The 15,726-nt window shown below is 37.7% G+C and overlaps 1 protein-coding gene across 2 annotated transcripts; it reads right to left on the minus strand.

The window, feature by feature from the left end:
• Positions 1-3,609: 3,609 nt before the first annotated feature.
• TfIIB (transcription factor IIB) lies at positions 3,610-8,858 on the minus strand. 2 transcript variants are annotated; one of them, XM_065225462.1, is made up of 5 exons: positions 8,619-8,858; positions 8,065-8,339; positions 7,630-8,004; positions 7,280-7,568; positions 3,610-3,622 (listed from the first exon to the last, which is right to left on the minus strand). In XM_065225462.1, the coding sequence occupies exons 1-4, from the start codon at positions 8,633-8,635 to the stop codon at positions 7,285-7,287; spliced, it is 951 nt and encodes a 316-aa protein (XP_065081534.1). In that variant the 5' UTR covers positions 8,636-8,858; the 3' UTR covers positions 3,610-3,622; positions 7,280-7,284. The 2 variants fall into 2 exon arrangements, with proteins under 2 accessions (XP_065081534.1, XP_065081532.1); XM_065225460.1 differs by lacking the exon at positions 3,610-3,622 and having other exon boundaries at positions 6,629-7,568.
• Between the last annotated feature and the right edge of the window lie 6,868 nt (positions 8,859-15,726).

The raw sequence follows: 15,726 nt of genomic DNA on the forward strand, positions 1-15,726 counted from the left end.
TGTTAGCTTGGATGCACGTGGATGCAGTCGTAAGACTCGTAACTGCGCATTCGAAAGGCTGCATTTAAAATTTCAGCAAATTTTGCTTCAGCGTCAGCTCGTCTCTCCTTAAAACCTGTATTATACTGCTCGCATGATTAAGAGCCGATATGAGGTCCACATATTTAGATTGTAATCCTATTGAAAGTGGTTGTGTTGAAAGATCACATTGATGTAATAAATATATAAGATGTTTGTATCCTCTTATAAACAGAAAATGCATACATTGCCTGAAGAATAAACTTCTAATATTTAAATAAGTTTTTAGACCGGTCCTGCTTTATACTGTGCCAATATGGTCTAGATCTTGCACTACCAGGAAAAAAGAACTTCAAAGGATTAAGAACAAAGTTCTGAAGATGATTTTGAAATTGTCTCCCTGGTACAGTACTACCGAAGTACATAGAATTTTGAATGTTGAGACTTTAGAACAAATCTAGATAGAGCTGGAATTAGGGCGAAACAGCTTTTGTAAAAAAAGAATTCTCTCGTCGATTTCTAGCAACTCAAGGCTCCCCTACACAAATCAACATATCCATCGGGTAGGGGAAGTCTTCCCCTATTCGATGGTAATGTTGATTTGCCAGGAAGAGCCATGTCTTTCGAGAAATCATCGAGGGAAGCCATTGTTTACAAAAGCTGTTATGCCCTAATTCCAGCTCTAGAAATGTCCAACAAAATAATTAATTATTTTAGGGAAAAATCGTTGCAATATTTAATTGCAACGAATAATTTCCTTTATACCTACATAGATAAGATATAGTTTTAGTTTTTAGTTTTGATGTGAATTGTTATACTGACATGCAGGTTTAGAAGACCTGTTTAAAATACTGAATTTCCAAGGCAGGAACAATTTAAAATCACTTAGATTCATATGATAAAAATTACAGCAGATAAGTTACTAGGTAGCTTGAGCACCTGGGTTAAAACGAAAAGTAATTTATTTTGAATTTTGAACAATTTTGAAATTTTAAAATCTAAATAGAAACAATGTGTGACTCTTTATTAAATCCAATGGTACATATGAAAAAAGGAGAAACGTTCTATTTTGTATGAAATCCTGCTTGAAAAAGAGGGGTACAGTGCGGATTGTGTTTAGAAGGCTACAAATTGGGTCTACACCCTAGTTCCTACGGAAGTGAAACGAGGCTGATCTTTCGTAAAAACTCGATGGTCCCATAATCTTTAACCGAATCGCTGCAAACATAAATTGTTCATGCACACTATATAGGTACAGCCCGAGTCCCATTGCCAGAGGGGGCTGTAGGCCTGAAGCCTTGTCCATAAATTATTTTAATATAATATGAAAAATAAAAAAAACCTTACCCAGGTAATGGATATCTATTACCTATACAGTACAGGTAACAGATATGCATTATCTTGGGTCAGATTTTTCTTTTTCACATGGCTACGTGCCTGAGTCTAGTCCATCTGAACAAGTTTACCCAAGTCGGAAACCTTCTATCTCACCCATATGTTAAGTTAGGACAAACAATGAAAAATTAATTACTAGTGCCACGTGGTGAGTGTATTCTGAACTAAAGTCTTTTTTTTTAGAATAGGTCTTGTCCATCTGAACAACTTTGCTGAAGACGGGAACGATCCATTTAATCAGAATCTATAGATACCGTTATATAATGTGTATATAAGAAGGCGCAACTTGATCATTTCCGTTTTAGCGCCATCTAGTGAGTAAATTATGTCATACACTATCTTGAATAGCTTTACAGAAGGAACCATATCATATATGCTTGGGTGATCTCTATCATCCAAATATGCCGCTTCATGGGTATAGTTTTACAATGACCCCTCCCTATGAGAGATCTGCCTTCTAAAATATTTTTTGATAATTTAAGCTGAAAGCGCATTGAGTTTACTTTACAAAACTTTTGAAATTTCAAAAATACGTTGAACCTTCGCAGAGTTATTACGATTTGAATTTGGGGTCAAATTGACCCCGAGGTACAGACAACGTAAGTTGTTTTTGGCACAAGCGAAGGGTTAATGAGTTGACACTTTTCTGGAAAATGATTTTTTTTTACTCATGAATGGGTACTTAAAAGTTAGCGTAAAACATACCATTATAAGCCTGGTACGCAGCTGAAAAGAAAACGGAAAAGTAATTTTGAGGAATATTCCCAAAAGTAAATTTGACAGCTATAGGGAGGTGTCTTTTGCTAAATTTTGAGTTCATAGGTAGGTGTCGTCTAATTTTAAAATCAACAATTATCAATTTTTATGTTGTTAAAATGCATCCAAAACATCATTTTAACAACAAACGTTAAAATTACCTAACGGAATAATTGGTCAGACCATTATTCCGCAAGGAAAATGAAATTGCATTCAGAATGCGCCGCCTTCATATCGATCACGATACTAATGTAATCGATCTTTCCTTTACCGATTTCTTTTGAACTGCGTACTTGGTCAAGAAATGCTAAGGAAAAGAAATTTCTTTAGCATTCCGTGTCCTATCCCGTAGCACGTAAAAACGTCATTACTTTTCAGCTGCGTACCAGGCTATAAGCCTGGTACGTAGCTGAAAAGAAAACGGAAAAGTAATTTTTGAGGATTTTTCCCAAAAGAAAATTTGACAGCTATAGTCTGTTAAATTTTGAGATATAGCGAGATGTTGTCAAATTGTAAAATCAACACTTATTAGTGTTTATGTTGTTTAAATGCATCCAAAACATCAGTTTTGCAATAAACGCCAACATTACCTAACGGAATAATTGATCAGACCATTGGAAGATTGCCGCAAAAGCTCAACGCAGATGTCGCCACTGCATGATGATGATAATGTTGACAGACTGCATATAAAATTCGTGAAAATTAGCATTAAATTATAATTTTCATCAAGCCTACGTGAAATCCTTCCAATATAACATTCGAATTGAAGAAGAAAACGTTTTTACGATCAGACTGATGTGCATCTTTGACTTTTTCAGGTGAACTTTCAAAAGATATATTCATTTCATTTCACAGCTCCATCAATGCTGCATCGTAAATATGATGGTAAACAGAAGTAAATTGCTCAATTACTCAAAATAAAGATGATTTGTCATCTTGTTATCACTTTGAAGACCATCTAGCATCATTTTATAGTATGGTGCTTGTTAAGTAAATCAAGTTCCGGTTCGTTTTCCGTCGAAAATTGTGAGTATCAATATGTTTGCTTAAAAAAGGCCAAAATGAACATTTATTGAATATTGGCGTCCTATACAACCAATTCTCTATTACCACCAGCATGATACAACCTTTCCTAAGTAAATGCACTTAATTTCCACTTTCATCTTAGTGAAAATCGCACATATTTACCATTTTCTGAAAAATGCAGCTGCGCAGGAGGTAACCTCTCCCTGTGGGTGCAAACTTGTTATGCATAATTTTCCATGAAAATATCTCCGATCCATACCGAAATAATAACAAATAGTTTTCAAACACGTTTTCTTACACGATTCAAGCAAAAGTTTCCACGGGAAATTATTAGTTTTTCTTTATGGACCGATTTGCCCCAAAAAGCGTCTGTTTTACTTAGAAAATTTGGAAACTATCCTCCTTCTAGTAGTTCTCACTTCGAAATGTAGGTGGCGAAAGCTTGGAAAAGTTTCGCTGCAAGACGCCAATTATTCCGCAAGGAAAGTGAAATTGCATTCAGAATGCGCCACCTTCATGTCGATCACGATACTAATGTAATCGATCTTTCCTTTACCGATTTCTTTTGAAAGCCTGGTACGCAGCTGAAAAAAAAACGGAAAAGTAATTTTTGAGGATTTTTCCCAAAAGAAAATTTGACAGCTATAGGTGGCTATTGGCAAATCAAAGTTAGCACTCGTGGAGAATAGAAGAACTATGAAAGTGATGATGGTTTCAAAATTTTACACGTTGAGGTATACGAGTACAATCTTAAAATGCTTCTATTTTGCAAATGGAGCATTTTATTTAAATCTGGTTGATGCTACGTTAGTAGAAAACATAAGGACTACTCAATAAACATATAATATAGAAAAAATAATTTCTTTCCTGATTTTTAAGTGTATACATAGATTTCAGCTTTTCTACCACTATAGCAGAAACCAGATTTAAATAAAATGCTCCATTTGAAAAATAAAAGCATTTTAAGATTGCAATCGTATACCTTCCCGTGGAAAATTTTGAAACCATCATCACTTTCATAGTTCTTCTATTCTCCACGAGTGTCAACTTTGATTTGCCAATAGGCTGCTTAATTTTGAGATTATAGGGAGATGTTGTCAAATTGTAAAATCAACACTTATTAGTGTTTATGTTGTTTAAATGCATCCAAAACATCAGTTTTGCAATAAACGCCAACATTACCTAACGGAATAATTGATCAGACCATTATTCCGCAAGGAAAGTGAAATTGCATTCAGAATGCGCCACCTTCATGTCGATCACGATACTAATGTAATCGATCTTTCCTTTACCGATTTCTTTTGAACTGCGTACTGGGTCAAGAAATGCTGAGGAAAAGTAATTTCTTTTGCATTCCGTGTCCTATCTCGTAGCACGTAAAAACGTCATTACTTTTCAGCTGCGTACCAGGCTGAACTGCGTACTGGGCGAGGGGGGCGACACATCTAAATCTCAATTGTAGATGCTCAAACAATCTCACACTAGTGAATTAATCTTCGAAAAATCTTCTTTCATTTCGCGCATCTACTTGCATTGCGCATCATCTTTTTAGCCTGGTACGCAGCTGAAAAGAAAACGGAAAAGTAATTTTTGAGGATTTTTCCCAAAAGAAAATTTGATAGCTATAGGCTGCTAAATTTTGAGATTATAGGGAGATGTCGTCAGATTGTAAAATCAACACTTATTAGTGTTTATGTTGTTTAAATGCATCCAAAACATCAGTTTTGCAATAAACGCCAACATTACCTAACGGAATAATTGATCAGACCATTATTCCGCAAGGAAAGTGAAATTGCATTCAGAATGCGCCACCTTCATGTCGATCACGATACTAATGTAATCGATCTTTCCTTTACCGATTTCTTTTGAACTGCGTACTGGGTCAAGAAATGCTGAGGAAAAGTAATTTCTTTTGCATTCCGTGTCCTATCCCGTAGCACGTAAAAACGTCATTACTTTTCAGCTGCGTACCAGGCTTTTGCAGGAAATCTTCAGAATTGTCATCAATCTTCTTTCTATCTACTCAGCGTGCGAGCAGCTAGCCACAGCAAAACACAATATTTTCTGCATCGTAGATAGAGTCGTCCCCCTCGGTACTGGGTCAAGAAATGCTGAGGAAAAGTAATTTCTTTTGCATTCCGTGTCCTATCCCGTAGCACGTAAAAACGTCATTACTTTTCAGCTGCGTACCAGGCTATACAAGCAAACAAATCTGGATAAACAATAGAAAAGGGCCCATCAGCATTTGTAAACAAACCGTTCCAAAGCCCTTCACTCACAAAGCGAAGGCCACTCACGCAAATCAACCCCATCATCGGATAGGGAAAACTTCCACCTACACGATGATGGTGTTGGTTTGTGTGGGCGGCCTTCGATTTGCGAGGAATGGGCTTTGGAACGGTTTGTTTACAAATGCTGATGAACCCTTTTCTATTGTTGATCCAGAAATTCAGTCTGATGACCGACACTCTCGACACTGCTGGCGCAGCTGCGACATTTTTCCGGTGTTAGGTACTCTATTCTGAAGTCTGTGAAAAGGAATCTAGATGATGTAGAACGTCCAATGTAATACTCATTAATTGTGCCATTGCGAAAAATCGTCCAATGTAGCATGTCTGTCGACTTAACTAGTCAAAACGACGTATGGCGGAAATGTTACATTGGTTATTTAACAAAAAATTTTCGAGATTTTTTTTGTATGAATCAAACGGTTTGAACATATATATATATATATATATATATATATATATATATATATATAAATACTGGGTTGGGAGGGAGCATCAGGGTATCATTTGACCTGGAACTGGACGATTGGAGTGGTATGACAACCGGAGTCTAGGAGGGAATAAACACTATCATTTTCTTTATCCTACCGATTCGATTATGATGGTGTGAATTCTACTCCAACAGTTTCATGGAGATTGACGCGCCCTTCTTAACAAACCATCCTGTAGGAAGCTTAATAAGTATTGCGAATTGCGTTATTCGATTTGTTGGATCGTATCGTTGGAAGGAGATTCTTAAATTCCCGTGGATTTCGCGTAAGTGCCTCTGCTTACGGGTCCACCCCACCGTTTTTGGCCCTTCATACAGCGATATTGTGAATTCAGATCGGTAGCTCAAATTGATCTTGCTATTAAGTGGAGCTGCATACCAGACAAGATCTTCGAAGGGATGGTGGCTACCCTACATACATACATACATCAAACGGTTTGAACGAAAACAATAATATGGGCTCGATGGGTGGTTGCCCAGTGTCTACACTTCTTAACTATCGCATTACAAAATTTAGGGGTGACCCCTGAGACATAAGGGTGGCGTATTTTACCGCATTTCCCGCCACTGGTCCCAGAAGGAGAAGAGTCTCTTATGTTCTCCCACTTTAGAAAAGAGGTAAGGCCACCAAGCGTCTCCATTACAAAGCATCTGGTTCTTAGACTCCAATCAAATAATATTTATTATCAAGTTATCCTTAAAACTATCATATAGTTTTGTTGATTTCTCAAGTACTGAGTTTATTTTGTTAACGTTTAGTCAAATTTAACTTTTGTTTCTGTTTCTCTTCAATGGTTCATTCTCAGAAGCAAAACGTTATGCGTCTTGTTGTACAGGCTTACCTTGTGATTATTTATCGTCTCTTTTTCATCCAAAGAGCGAAATGTTACATCTAAGTTTGATAACAGTTATATTCATTATCGATACAACCCCTGATCAGGTAAGGTGGCATTCAAGTGTCCCGTTGCTCAACAACGCGCAGGCCGGGACAGATCATTTCCACTTATTATACTGAATTATGTTTTGCTGCTATGCAATCGAAAGTGCCGGAAACATTTCACGTGGCACATTTTTATTTTTAGGTATAAATAAATCTAAATCCAGGTTCTTTATTCTTTCATCTACTGCGATGCGATGTGGAAGTGTGGAAGGAAAATTAACTAACGGGAAATTGAAGTTCATAACTTAAGCCTAACAAGCGACAAATGTGGTTGTATCAGTTCCACATGGAGCCGAAGAAAAAGTAGCTCGGTAAACATACGCGCAGCATATCGATTGTGCCTATGTTGTTTCTCCGCTTGGAGAGATACTTTACATCTGTGGCAACTGATCGATCGGGGTGGTATACTTGAAGTCCTCCGGAAACAGTTCCGCCGCGTGCGGGTACATCAGCCGGTAGGACTGCCGGATGGTCACGTCGGCCACACCGGCAATGTCGCCGATCTCTTTGTGGGTCTTCTTCTGATCGGAGGCCTGTGAGGCCATGTAGATAGCTGCCGCGGCCACCGAAATCGGTGACCGTCCAGGTACGATATCCATCTCGACCGCTTTCCGGGCAATGTGCGTCGCGGCCCGCTGTACCGTGTTGGGAAGGTCTGAATAAAGCGTACTGCGTTAGTGACGGGTTAAGGGATTTCATAGAAGCTTTGTACATACCAAGATTAGCGCAGAAACGGGACATGAAGTCAGCGGTTGTGATGAGATCGACGGATGTGGCCAGTGCCTTCAGAGTCAGTTTGAAACACCGGCCAATCTCCTTCTTACTGATCTTACTGACGGCACAGATTTCTTTGAACGTACGCGGCACTCCTTCCTGTCGGCAGGCAATGTACAAGCAGGCAGACGCTTTGGCATCGTTGGAACGACCTTTCAGATTTTTGCCATCGTGAACCTGTTTGAATAGATTATTTGCCCGATCCACGATCGTCTTTGGCAAATTGATCCGATCGGCCATTGTGCTGATTTCCTTGAAGGCTGCAATCAGTGCCCGATCCGAACTGCTCATCGTACGACGGTTCTGATATTTGGCGGCTGCAAATGGACAGGATTGGGATTAGGTAAACCCTTGCAAAACTCAACGGTTCAACTTACTTCCGAATGCATCGAATGAGGCTGGTCCTGTTCCGGGTCCGATCATTGTGGATAAATCACCTCCGCTAAGCAGTGGATTTTCCGGACCACCGACACGAGACGGATCCACTCCGGCCTTTTCATTACTGAATGTTCTCCACTCGGAACCGACATCGATAACCCTGTCTCCGACTACCAAGCCACACTCGGAACAGATCATGTCCCCGGCTCGATAGTCCTCAATCAGCGGTGCATCCGGATGCGAATAACAACATACTTTATTCAGGTGAAGATCCCTGTAGACAAAAACATAAAACATTATTTACAAACAGCCGCATCATTAATCTCAGCCATGCCAAACAAAGTACTTTACAGAGGCATCCTCTTGGCATCGGCGACGAAAACAAAACGATTTTCATTCTCGTTCGTTCGTAACCAATCTGTGCGGCACAAAAAAGAGATTACTAGGTCGTGACATCACAAACCACCCGACGTCCGTCGTCGTCCCCCTTCCCAAACGTGCGACACGACCATCAGACACCCTTTTCTGCTGCCGTTCCCGACCGTGCGCTTACCTTGAAGAGCTTGCCATCTTCTGTGCTTGAAATGGCGAAGAAACCTTTCGTCTTCGGACCAAATTCCACTTCCTGCCTGGTCTTCACAGCCTTATCGAACGAATTCACTAGGATAGAGTGATCCCGTCGGTTGTATAACGCAAATACGAAACAATTTTCCTCCGGAGGCACTTATTTACAGTTTCACTTTGGGTTGCTTTTTTTCCTTTCTTTTTTGCCTCTCTCTTGTCGTTTGTCTGCTGATTTTCTGTCGTCGTAGCGTCAAACTGGCTGTCAAAATTTGACATACTGGCGCAATTTCTATATTCGCATGCAGGGACGGCGATAGAAGGGGGATAATTTTCTGTCGGGTCACTTGAAAGCACTAGCAGCACGAGTTATTTTCTGGAGAATGCACTGTGAAAAAAATGTAATATCAATCAACGTAATTCAAGCTGACCCGCATAAACGCGAACCATAAATTGACCTTACCGATAATGGTTATAAATTGTTTATAATCCCTCCTTAACTTTAACTGAAATGGTTTTGGAACCTTACATGAACGTTTGTGTGATAAAGTTTTAACCTTATGTATTATGGTTTTTAGGAAGCGGACCTTACAAATAATGGGTCGTTAAGAACCATTACCATTCCAAATTCTTGTTTTCTCCATACATTTTCGGAAAGAGAACTATATTAGAACGTTTTTACTTATGGTTTGAGAACATAATGGTTATGGTTATGGTAGTCAGTAAGGCCCATGAATGGTTTTGTAACATCGATCAACTTTATGTGGAACGAGATGTGGAATATATCGCGAATGGATTGCCTGTAAATTAATAATTATCAGTTCGCGATATATTCCACGTAAAGTTGAGCGATAATACAAAACGATTAATGGACCTTACTGACACAAGGCCGTGTTGAAATCTTGCGTAAAGTAATTTATGACGCACTTTCGATTCCAGTTATTTCATGCAATGGGACACCGTTTCTTTATAATTCATGCAAAATACACTCAAATAAATATTGTAAGATACAATTAACCGAGGTTTTATTAAAATATCTAGTGGCATAATAAAATACCAAATAGAAAAGTACAGTTTCTCGCTGCACACTGAACAATCTTAAACAGTCACTACACACTCAAAGCATAGCGAACAGACGTCCAACTTCTACCAGAAACTTGTGTAAAGATAAGTGGGAACGTCACCGATACATGGTGCTGCACACCAAATTTAAATCGCTGAAAATCAGCAAAATTTTGCTGATTTTAGACTTGATGAAAGCTCGGATGAAAGATCAGCATACTTTCCAGCAAAATATTGCTGCTGAATTTTTCCGCAATTCTAACTTCTGTCAAAATGAAAATATTTTACTGAAAATCAGCAAATGTTTCAGCTATATTTCTTTACTGATTTTCAGCAATAAAGAATTTTGACATTTGGCAGCATTTTGCTGATTAAACTATTAAACTCAGTAAATCGACATTGTTTTCACTATACAAATAATAAATACAAAATCGCCAGGCTCTTTTCCATGTATAATTTATTAAATATAATTAGTGTGCGAGCCAGTGTCCTTACCTACATAATTTGAAGTTTTTTACCTCCTGCGGTGTGGATTGTAAGAATGCAAAATACTTCCGACTGTGATGATAACAGTTTGACAGCTCTTAACTGGGTGTGCACTTAGTGCACTCACAGTCTTGTTCAGACTAAAGAGTTATAACATGTTATAGTGCTATATTGATGGTAGTTTCTGTGTTGCAATTTGCAATTTGACAACCGTTATAACAACTCCGTCTGGTTAAACTTTAAGTTGGCAAAAATTTTCATAACAAGAAAAACAAGTATAAAATGAATTCTGTGTGTGCTTTTCACTTCTCCCTCCCCTTATAAAATGTGTTTGGTCATTTTCCTTAACGACGTGTTCAGATATCAGCAATCATTTGGGTTATGTTTCGTTTATGGTATATTTTTATTAGGGTCCCAGGAATGGAGGAAAGTGAAATGGAACATTGCAAAACGGTTTGCATAATCAAAACAAAACAGCAAATAAGGCTACCAGAAATATGCTTATCTAATACACACAAAGAAAAGTCGTTTATAAAATTAAAAAATCCATTGGTAGATTTAAAAGTTTGCATTGGTTCTTTTTGGTAGAAAGCGGTTAGCTTTCAAAATAAAAGTCAACCAACCGTCAATTCAAAAGTTGTCCGCTCGATACTTTTAAAAGTTCATATTTTCAAATTGAATTGTAGAACTGTCAAATGAAAAATGTATTAGTGTTTAAATTAATGGTGGATTATTTTTGACTTGAAAATGTGGCATAGTTAAAATTAAATGGGCATTTTGAATTTAAACTAAAGAATTTTCAAAAAATATTTATTTGGCAAAAAAAAAATTGTTTTTAATTTTAGTGGATAAATTTTCAATCTTCTTTATTATTATTTTTCAATTGGATAAGATCCAATTTTTTTTTACATTGTTATTGTTATCTTTGTTGATGTTTACGTTATTGCGTCTTGGAGTTATTCTCGCTTTAAGTAAACCTGCTACAGGAACAGGTACATGGTGATGTCACAGATGCAGGGCTAAGGACAGAAGACAACCTCCAGCATTGTCAGCAGCGTGATTGTTTACCGGTGGAGATTTTACGGCAGTAGATAGCGGAAGGAAGGTGTCAAATTAGACCGTTTTCGGAGAGGGTTTCTGTTCATTCCTAGCCATCTCGTCCGCTCGCAGATGACTATTGTTTCGGTTTATCTGAATTTTATAAAAATCTCTAATTAAACTCTACTATTGTTCTTAAATTTGATCGCTTACCTGATGGGATAATTATTTTCCACGGAGGAAAATTATTGTCCTTCCCAACTTTTCCTCGCTCTTTGTGACACATCTGACGTCAAGCCAAATTAAGCGGCAAAACGAGGTCCAGTGCTGCCAAAAACTTTGCCTAGAAAATGTATTTTTGACAGTTGAACAACTTTCATTTTAAAAAAATGCACTTTTAAAATTACAAGTCGAAACTGAAAGAAAAACTTTCAAACCAAAAAAATAACTTTTATTTTGAATATTTTCGTTGTTAAAATAACGAAATTTAGGAAACTTTTAATTTGAAATGGCATTATTCTTATTAAAACAATTTTTGTTTTTTGTGTGTAGACGAGTGCACGAATGGATTTGAGTTCACTCACTTGACAAAAAGTGACACAACAGCGGGGCCCTGTTTACTAAAAATGAACACATATGTGTTCATTTTTAGTAAACAGGGCCCCGCTGTTGTGTCACTTTTTGTCGAGTGAGTGAACTCAAATTCATCCGTGCACTCGTCAATGGTGATAGGGTTTGTAGCTAGGGGAAGGACAGCTCCAAGTATAGGCTCTTTTCGTGCACCATCAATGTAGAGTGCGCTAGCCGATTTTGAGAGAAAATGTCATCCAACCCATTTGTTTACACCATAATGACTATATTCAAAACTCAAAATAATGTACATTTTAATGCACAACTTGCAAATTTCTATCAGGAGTGGTCTTATTTTTCGATTATCTACAGATCTGAACTGGTTTATAGCTGAAAAAACCACACATTAAAAATCCGGAAGGTCATAACCGCTGCGATAATTTTATAAATCTTAATTTTTCGCTTCAAAAATATATGGAAGCACTAGCCGGATCACTGCAAACCAGAAACATAAAACAAAATATTCCACGTGGATGATGATTTCAAGCACCTGCGGTGGATAAATTAATCAGGAAAGGTGAAAATATGTTCCTCTTCCTATGCTTCACGGTAAAAATTTCCACCCTCATCACTATTTTGAGGGTTCCTCTATTCACCGCCAGAGGCTGAATCAATCGCTTAGTTTCTATTGGATTCGCCTATTAGCATCAATACCGATGGTGAAAACACAGACAAACAGACATAACACTCACAAGCATTTAATGGTCAACTTCAAAGTATCTCAGTTGGTAGTACTGCCACCTGTGGTGCGCATAGTAAAATCCCTTGCGTTTGACGTTAACACACTACCGCCATCTGTTCAGCGTACTACCCACCACAGTGTACTCAACAGATGGCGGTAATGTTTTAGCAACGACGTTTTACAGTGAGCTTTTTTCTGTGTAATAGAATTTTCTTAGAAGCTTATGCCTTATGCCATCAGCCAACAGATGGGCTAGTATTTTTGTTTTGATTCGAACAAAGTGGATTTTGTGTGCAATGATCTTTGACAGTGTGCAAAGAGTGTATCATCAACAATCAATACGAAACTAACGATTTTAAATTGGAACGATTAACGTACCCTATTCTAGTTGAAATTCTATTACTACACTATGTTTGTTTTGATTCGCTATGAAAGTTTGACAGATAACATCAGGGGTGTGTGGATGCATGCAGAACATGCAGGGGTGAGTGAAATAGCTTGGGACTGCTTGGTACCGTTGTTCTGGTACTGAGTGAGCCAAAAATAATAATGATTTTCTTCGGGACCCAGTGGTCTTAGAGTTACCTCTATGGTATCATCTTGTAATTTTTTTATGCATTTCAGTTTTGAGTAGAGTGAAAGAGATAGAACAAAAACATTTTAGTACATTTGGTGAAAATGCTAGTACAATCCAGTAATAGCATAGAGGTAACTCTAAGACTAGAAGGTCCCGATGAAACGTGCTCAACTTTTTGGCTCAGCTCTGGTACTCTCTTCGGTCCCAAGCTAATCGATTCACCCCTCGAAATATAGGAAAATCCACTAACCCCTCATTTTATCTGTCAAACTTTCATAGCGAATCAAAACAAACATTGCGTAGTACTAGAATTTCGACTAGAATGGGGTACGCTAATCAATTTGCTTGGGACCAATAGGCTAGGCAAGTAGTGAGCCAATTTAAAATCGTTAGTTTCGTATTGATTGTTGGTAATAGTGTTAGTGTGGTACATTGAAAAATTGCAATAGTAGGTTTGTCACCAAAGATTTCGAGTCTGTCACTTCGTTTGTGATATAACCACAGACAAACAGACATAACTCTCACAAGTTGTTAATCGAACAAGCATTTAACGGTCAATTTAAACGTATCTTAGTTAGTAGTACCAACAATCGATACGAAAGTAACGATTTTAAATTGGCTCACTACACAGCAAAAAAAATGTAATATCGATCAACGTAATTCAAGCTGATGTATGAAATAATGATGTAATAGCAAAAAGCAGATACAATATTACATCAATGGATGTAATTTTGTTCGCAAAATCGATGTACATCGTACAACGTTACAGTACACAACCGATGGATTGTCCAGGTTGCAGCAGTTTCCATGTAATATTCAACAACTTTTTGACGTAAGACTACGTCTGTGATTTCTATATGGGGATACACTTTGTGAAAACCGAAAATGGAACATGTAACTAAATTATGAAAGATTTTGAACGTTAATAACTCAGCTGCCCCTTGACCAATTTCAATAATTTTATCACCAATCGATCAGAAATATTCTTACGCATCTGCTTAATTTAAGACTTTATCATTTTTCAAAATGTCACTATTGAAAATTTCACGAATGTGCATCTGTTGCTATGATAACTAAAATTATCACCGATTGCCTGCGAAAAGCGATTTCCCTAGCACAGATTTCAAAGTTGAATTCCATTCGGTCTCACCAAACGGTGTTTATTCAATCACCGCATAGTGAGTGGTGGTGTTATCCAGGGCTGCTCTCAACAGCTGATCGCATTCAGTTCCAATCACTGTGTGTGGTGGTATTGGAAGATTGCCGCAAAAGCTCAACGCTGATGTCGCCACTACATGATGATGATAATGTTTACAGACTGCATATCAAATTCGTGAAACTTAGCATTAAATCATAATTTTCATCAAGCCTGCGTGAAATCCTTCCAATATAACATTCGAATTGAAGAAGAAAACGTTTTTACGATCAGACTGAAGTGCATCTCTGACTTTTCCAGGTGAACTTTCATAAGATATATTCATTTCATTTCACGGCTCAATCAATGCTGCATCGTAAATATGATGGTAAACAGAAGTAAATTGCTCAATTACTCAAAATAAAGATGATTTGTCATCTTGTTATCACTTTGAAGACCATCTAGCACCATTTTATAGTATGGTGCGTGTTGAGTAAATCAAGTTCCGGTGCGTTTTCCGTCAAAAATTGTGAGTATCAATATGTTTGCTTAAAAAAGGCCAAAATGAACATTTATTGAATATTGGCGTCCTATACAACCAATTTTCTATACGCCTTTTTAATGCACCACCAACGTAGAGTGCGCCACGCGAGTTCGAGAAGAAACGTCAACCAAACCGTTTGTTTACATTAGAATAACAATTTTTCACAACGCAAATTAAAGCATTCTTCATTCAGCATCTTGCCAATTTCTATCGGTAATTGACCACTTTGTCAAGCAGTTTTGGTGTGACTTTCTACCAGCGATTTCACAAAACTGGACCAACTAATTTCTATTTTTTTTGAGAAACGCACATATGTTGGCTACTTTTCTCGAGGTTCTAGAAGAAAAAATCTTAAAATAATGTTTCATTTCAAAGTTCGAGTGGTAGTAAACGTCATTTTATCTGCTCGAATGAAGTGGTTAATTGTCTTATTTTACGATTTTCACCAGATCTGAACTGATTTGTACCTTAAATATCCACACACAAGAAATCCGGAAGATCATAACCACTAACGCACTTTTCTAATTTTCCATTTTTCGCAACAAAAATATTCCTGTACACCAGCAGGATGTTTGCAAAAATGTTACAGAATTAAATTTTTCAACTGTAGATTAAGTTTTGGAGCATCTCAGATGAATCAATTTATCAGGAAAAGTAAAAAAGTGTTCCGCTTCCTATGTCTCAAGCGAGGGGGGCGACACATCTAAATCTCAAGTCTAGATGCTCAACAAATCTCACACTAGCGAATCAATCTTCGAAAAATCTTCTTTCATTTCTCGCATCTACTTGCATCACGCATCATCTTTTAGCAGGAAATCTTCAGAATCGTCATCAATCTTCTTTCTATCTACTCAGCGTGCGTGCAGCTAGCCACAGCAAAACACAATCTTTTCTGCATCGTAGATAGAGTCGCCCCCCTCGGTCTCAAGGCAAAAATTTCTGCTCA

Source organism: Ochlerotatus camptorhynchus, unplaced genomic scaffold (assembly GCF_037179485.1).
Source record: "Ochlerotatus camptorhynchus isolate MF236.1 unplaced genomic scaffold, CSIRO-AGI_Acam_v1.1 ptg000229l, whole genome shotgun sequence".
NCBI lineage: Eukaryota > Metazoa > Arthropoda > Insecta > Diptera > Culicidae > Ochlerotatus > Ochlerotatus camptorhynchus.

Excerpts from the sequence above, each read along its gene's own strand:
- TfIIB (XM_065225462.1), bottom strand. Across the intron at positions 8,005-8,064 it reads CTCATTCGATGCATTCGGAA|CCGCCAAATATCAGAACCGT; the intron begins GTAAGTTGAACC and ends GTCCATTTGCAG. Across the intron at positions 7,569-7,629 it reads CCGTTTCTGCGCTAATCTTG|ACCTTCCCAACACGGTACAG; the intron begins GTATGTACAAAG and ends CGCTTTATTCAG.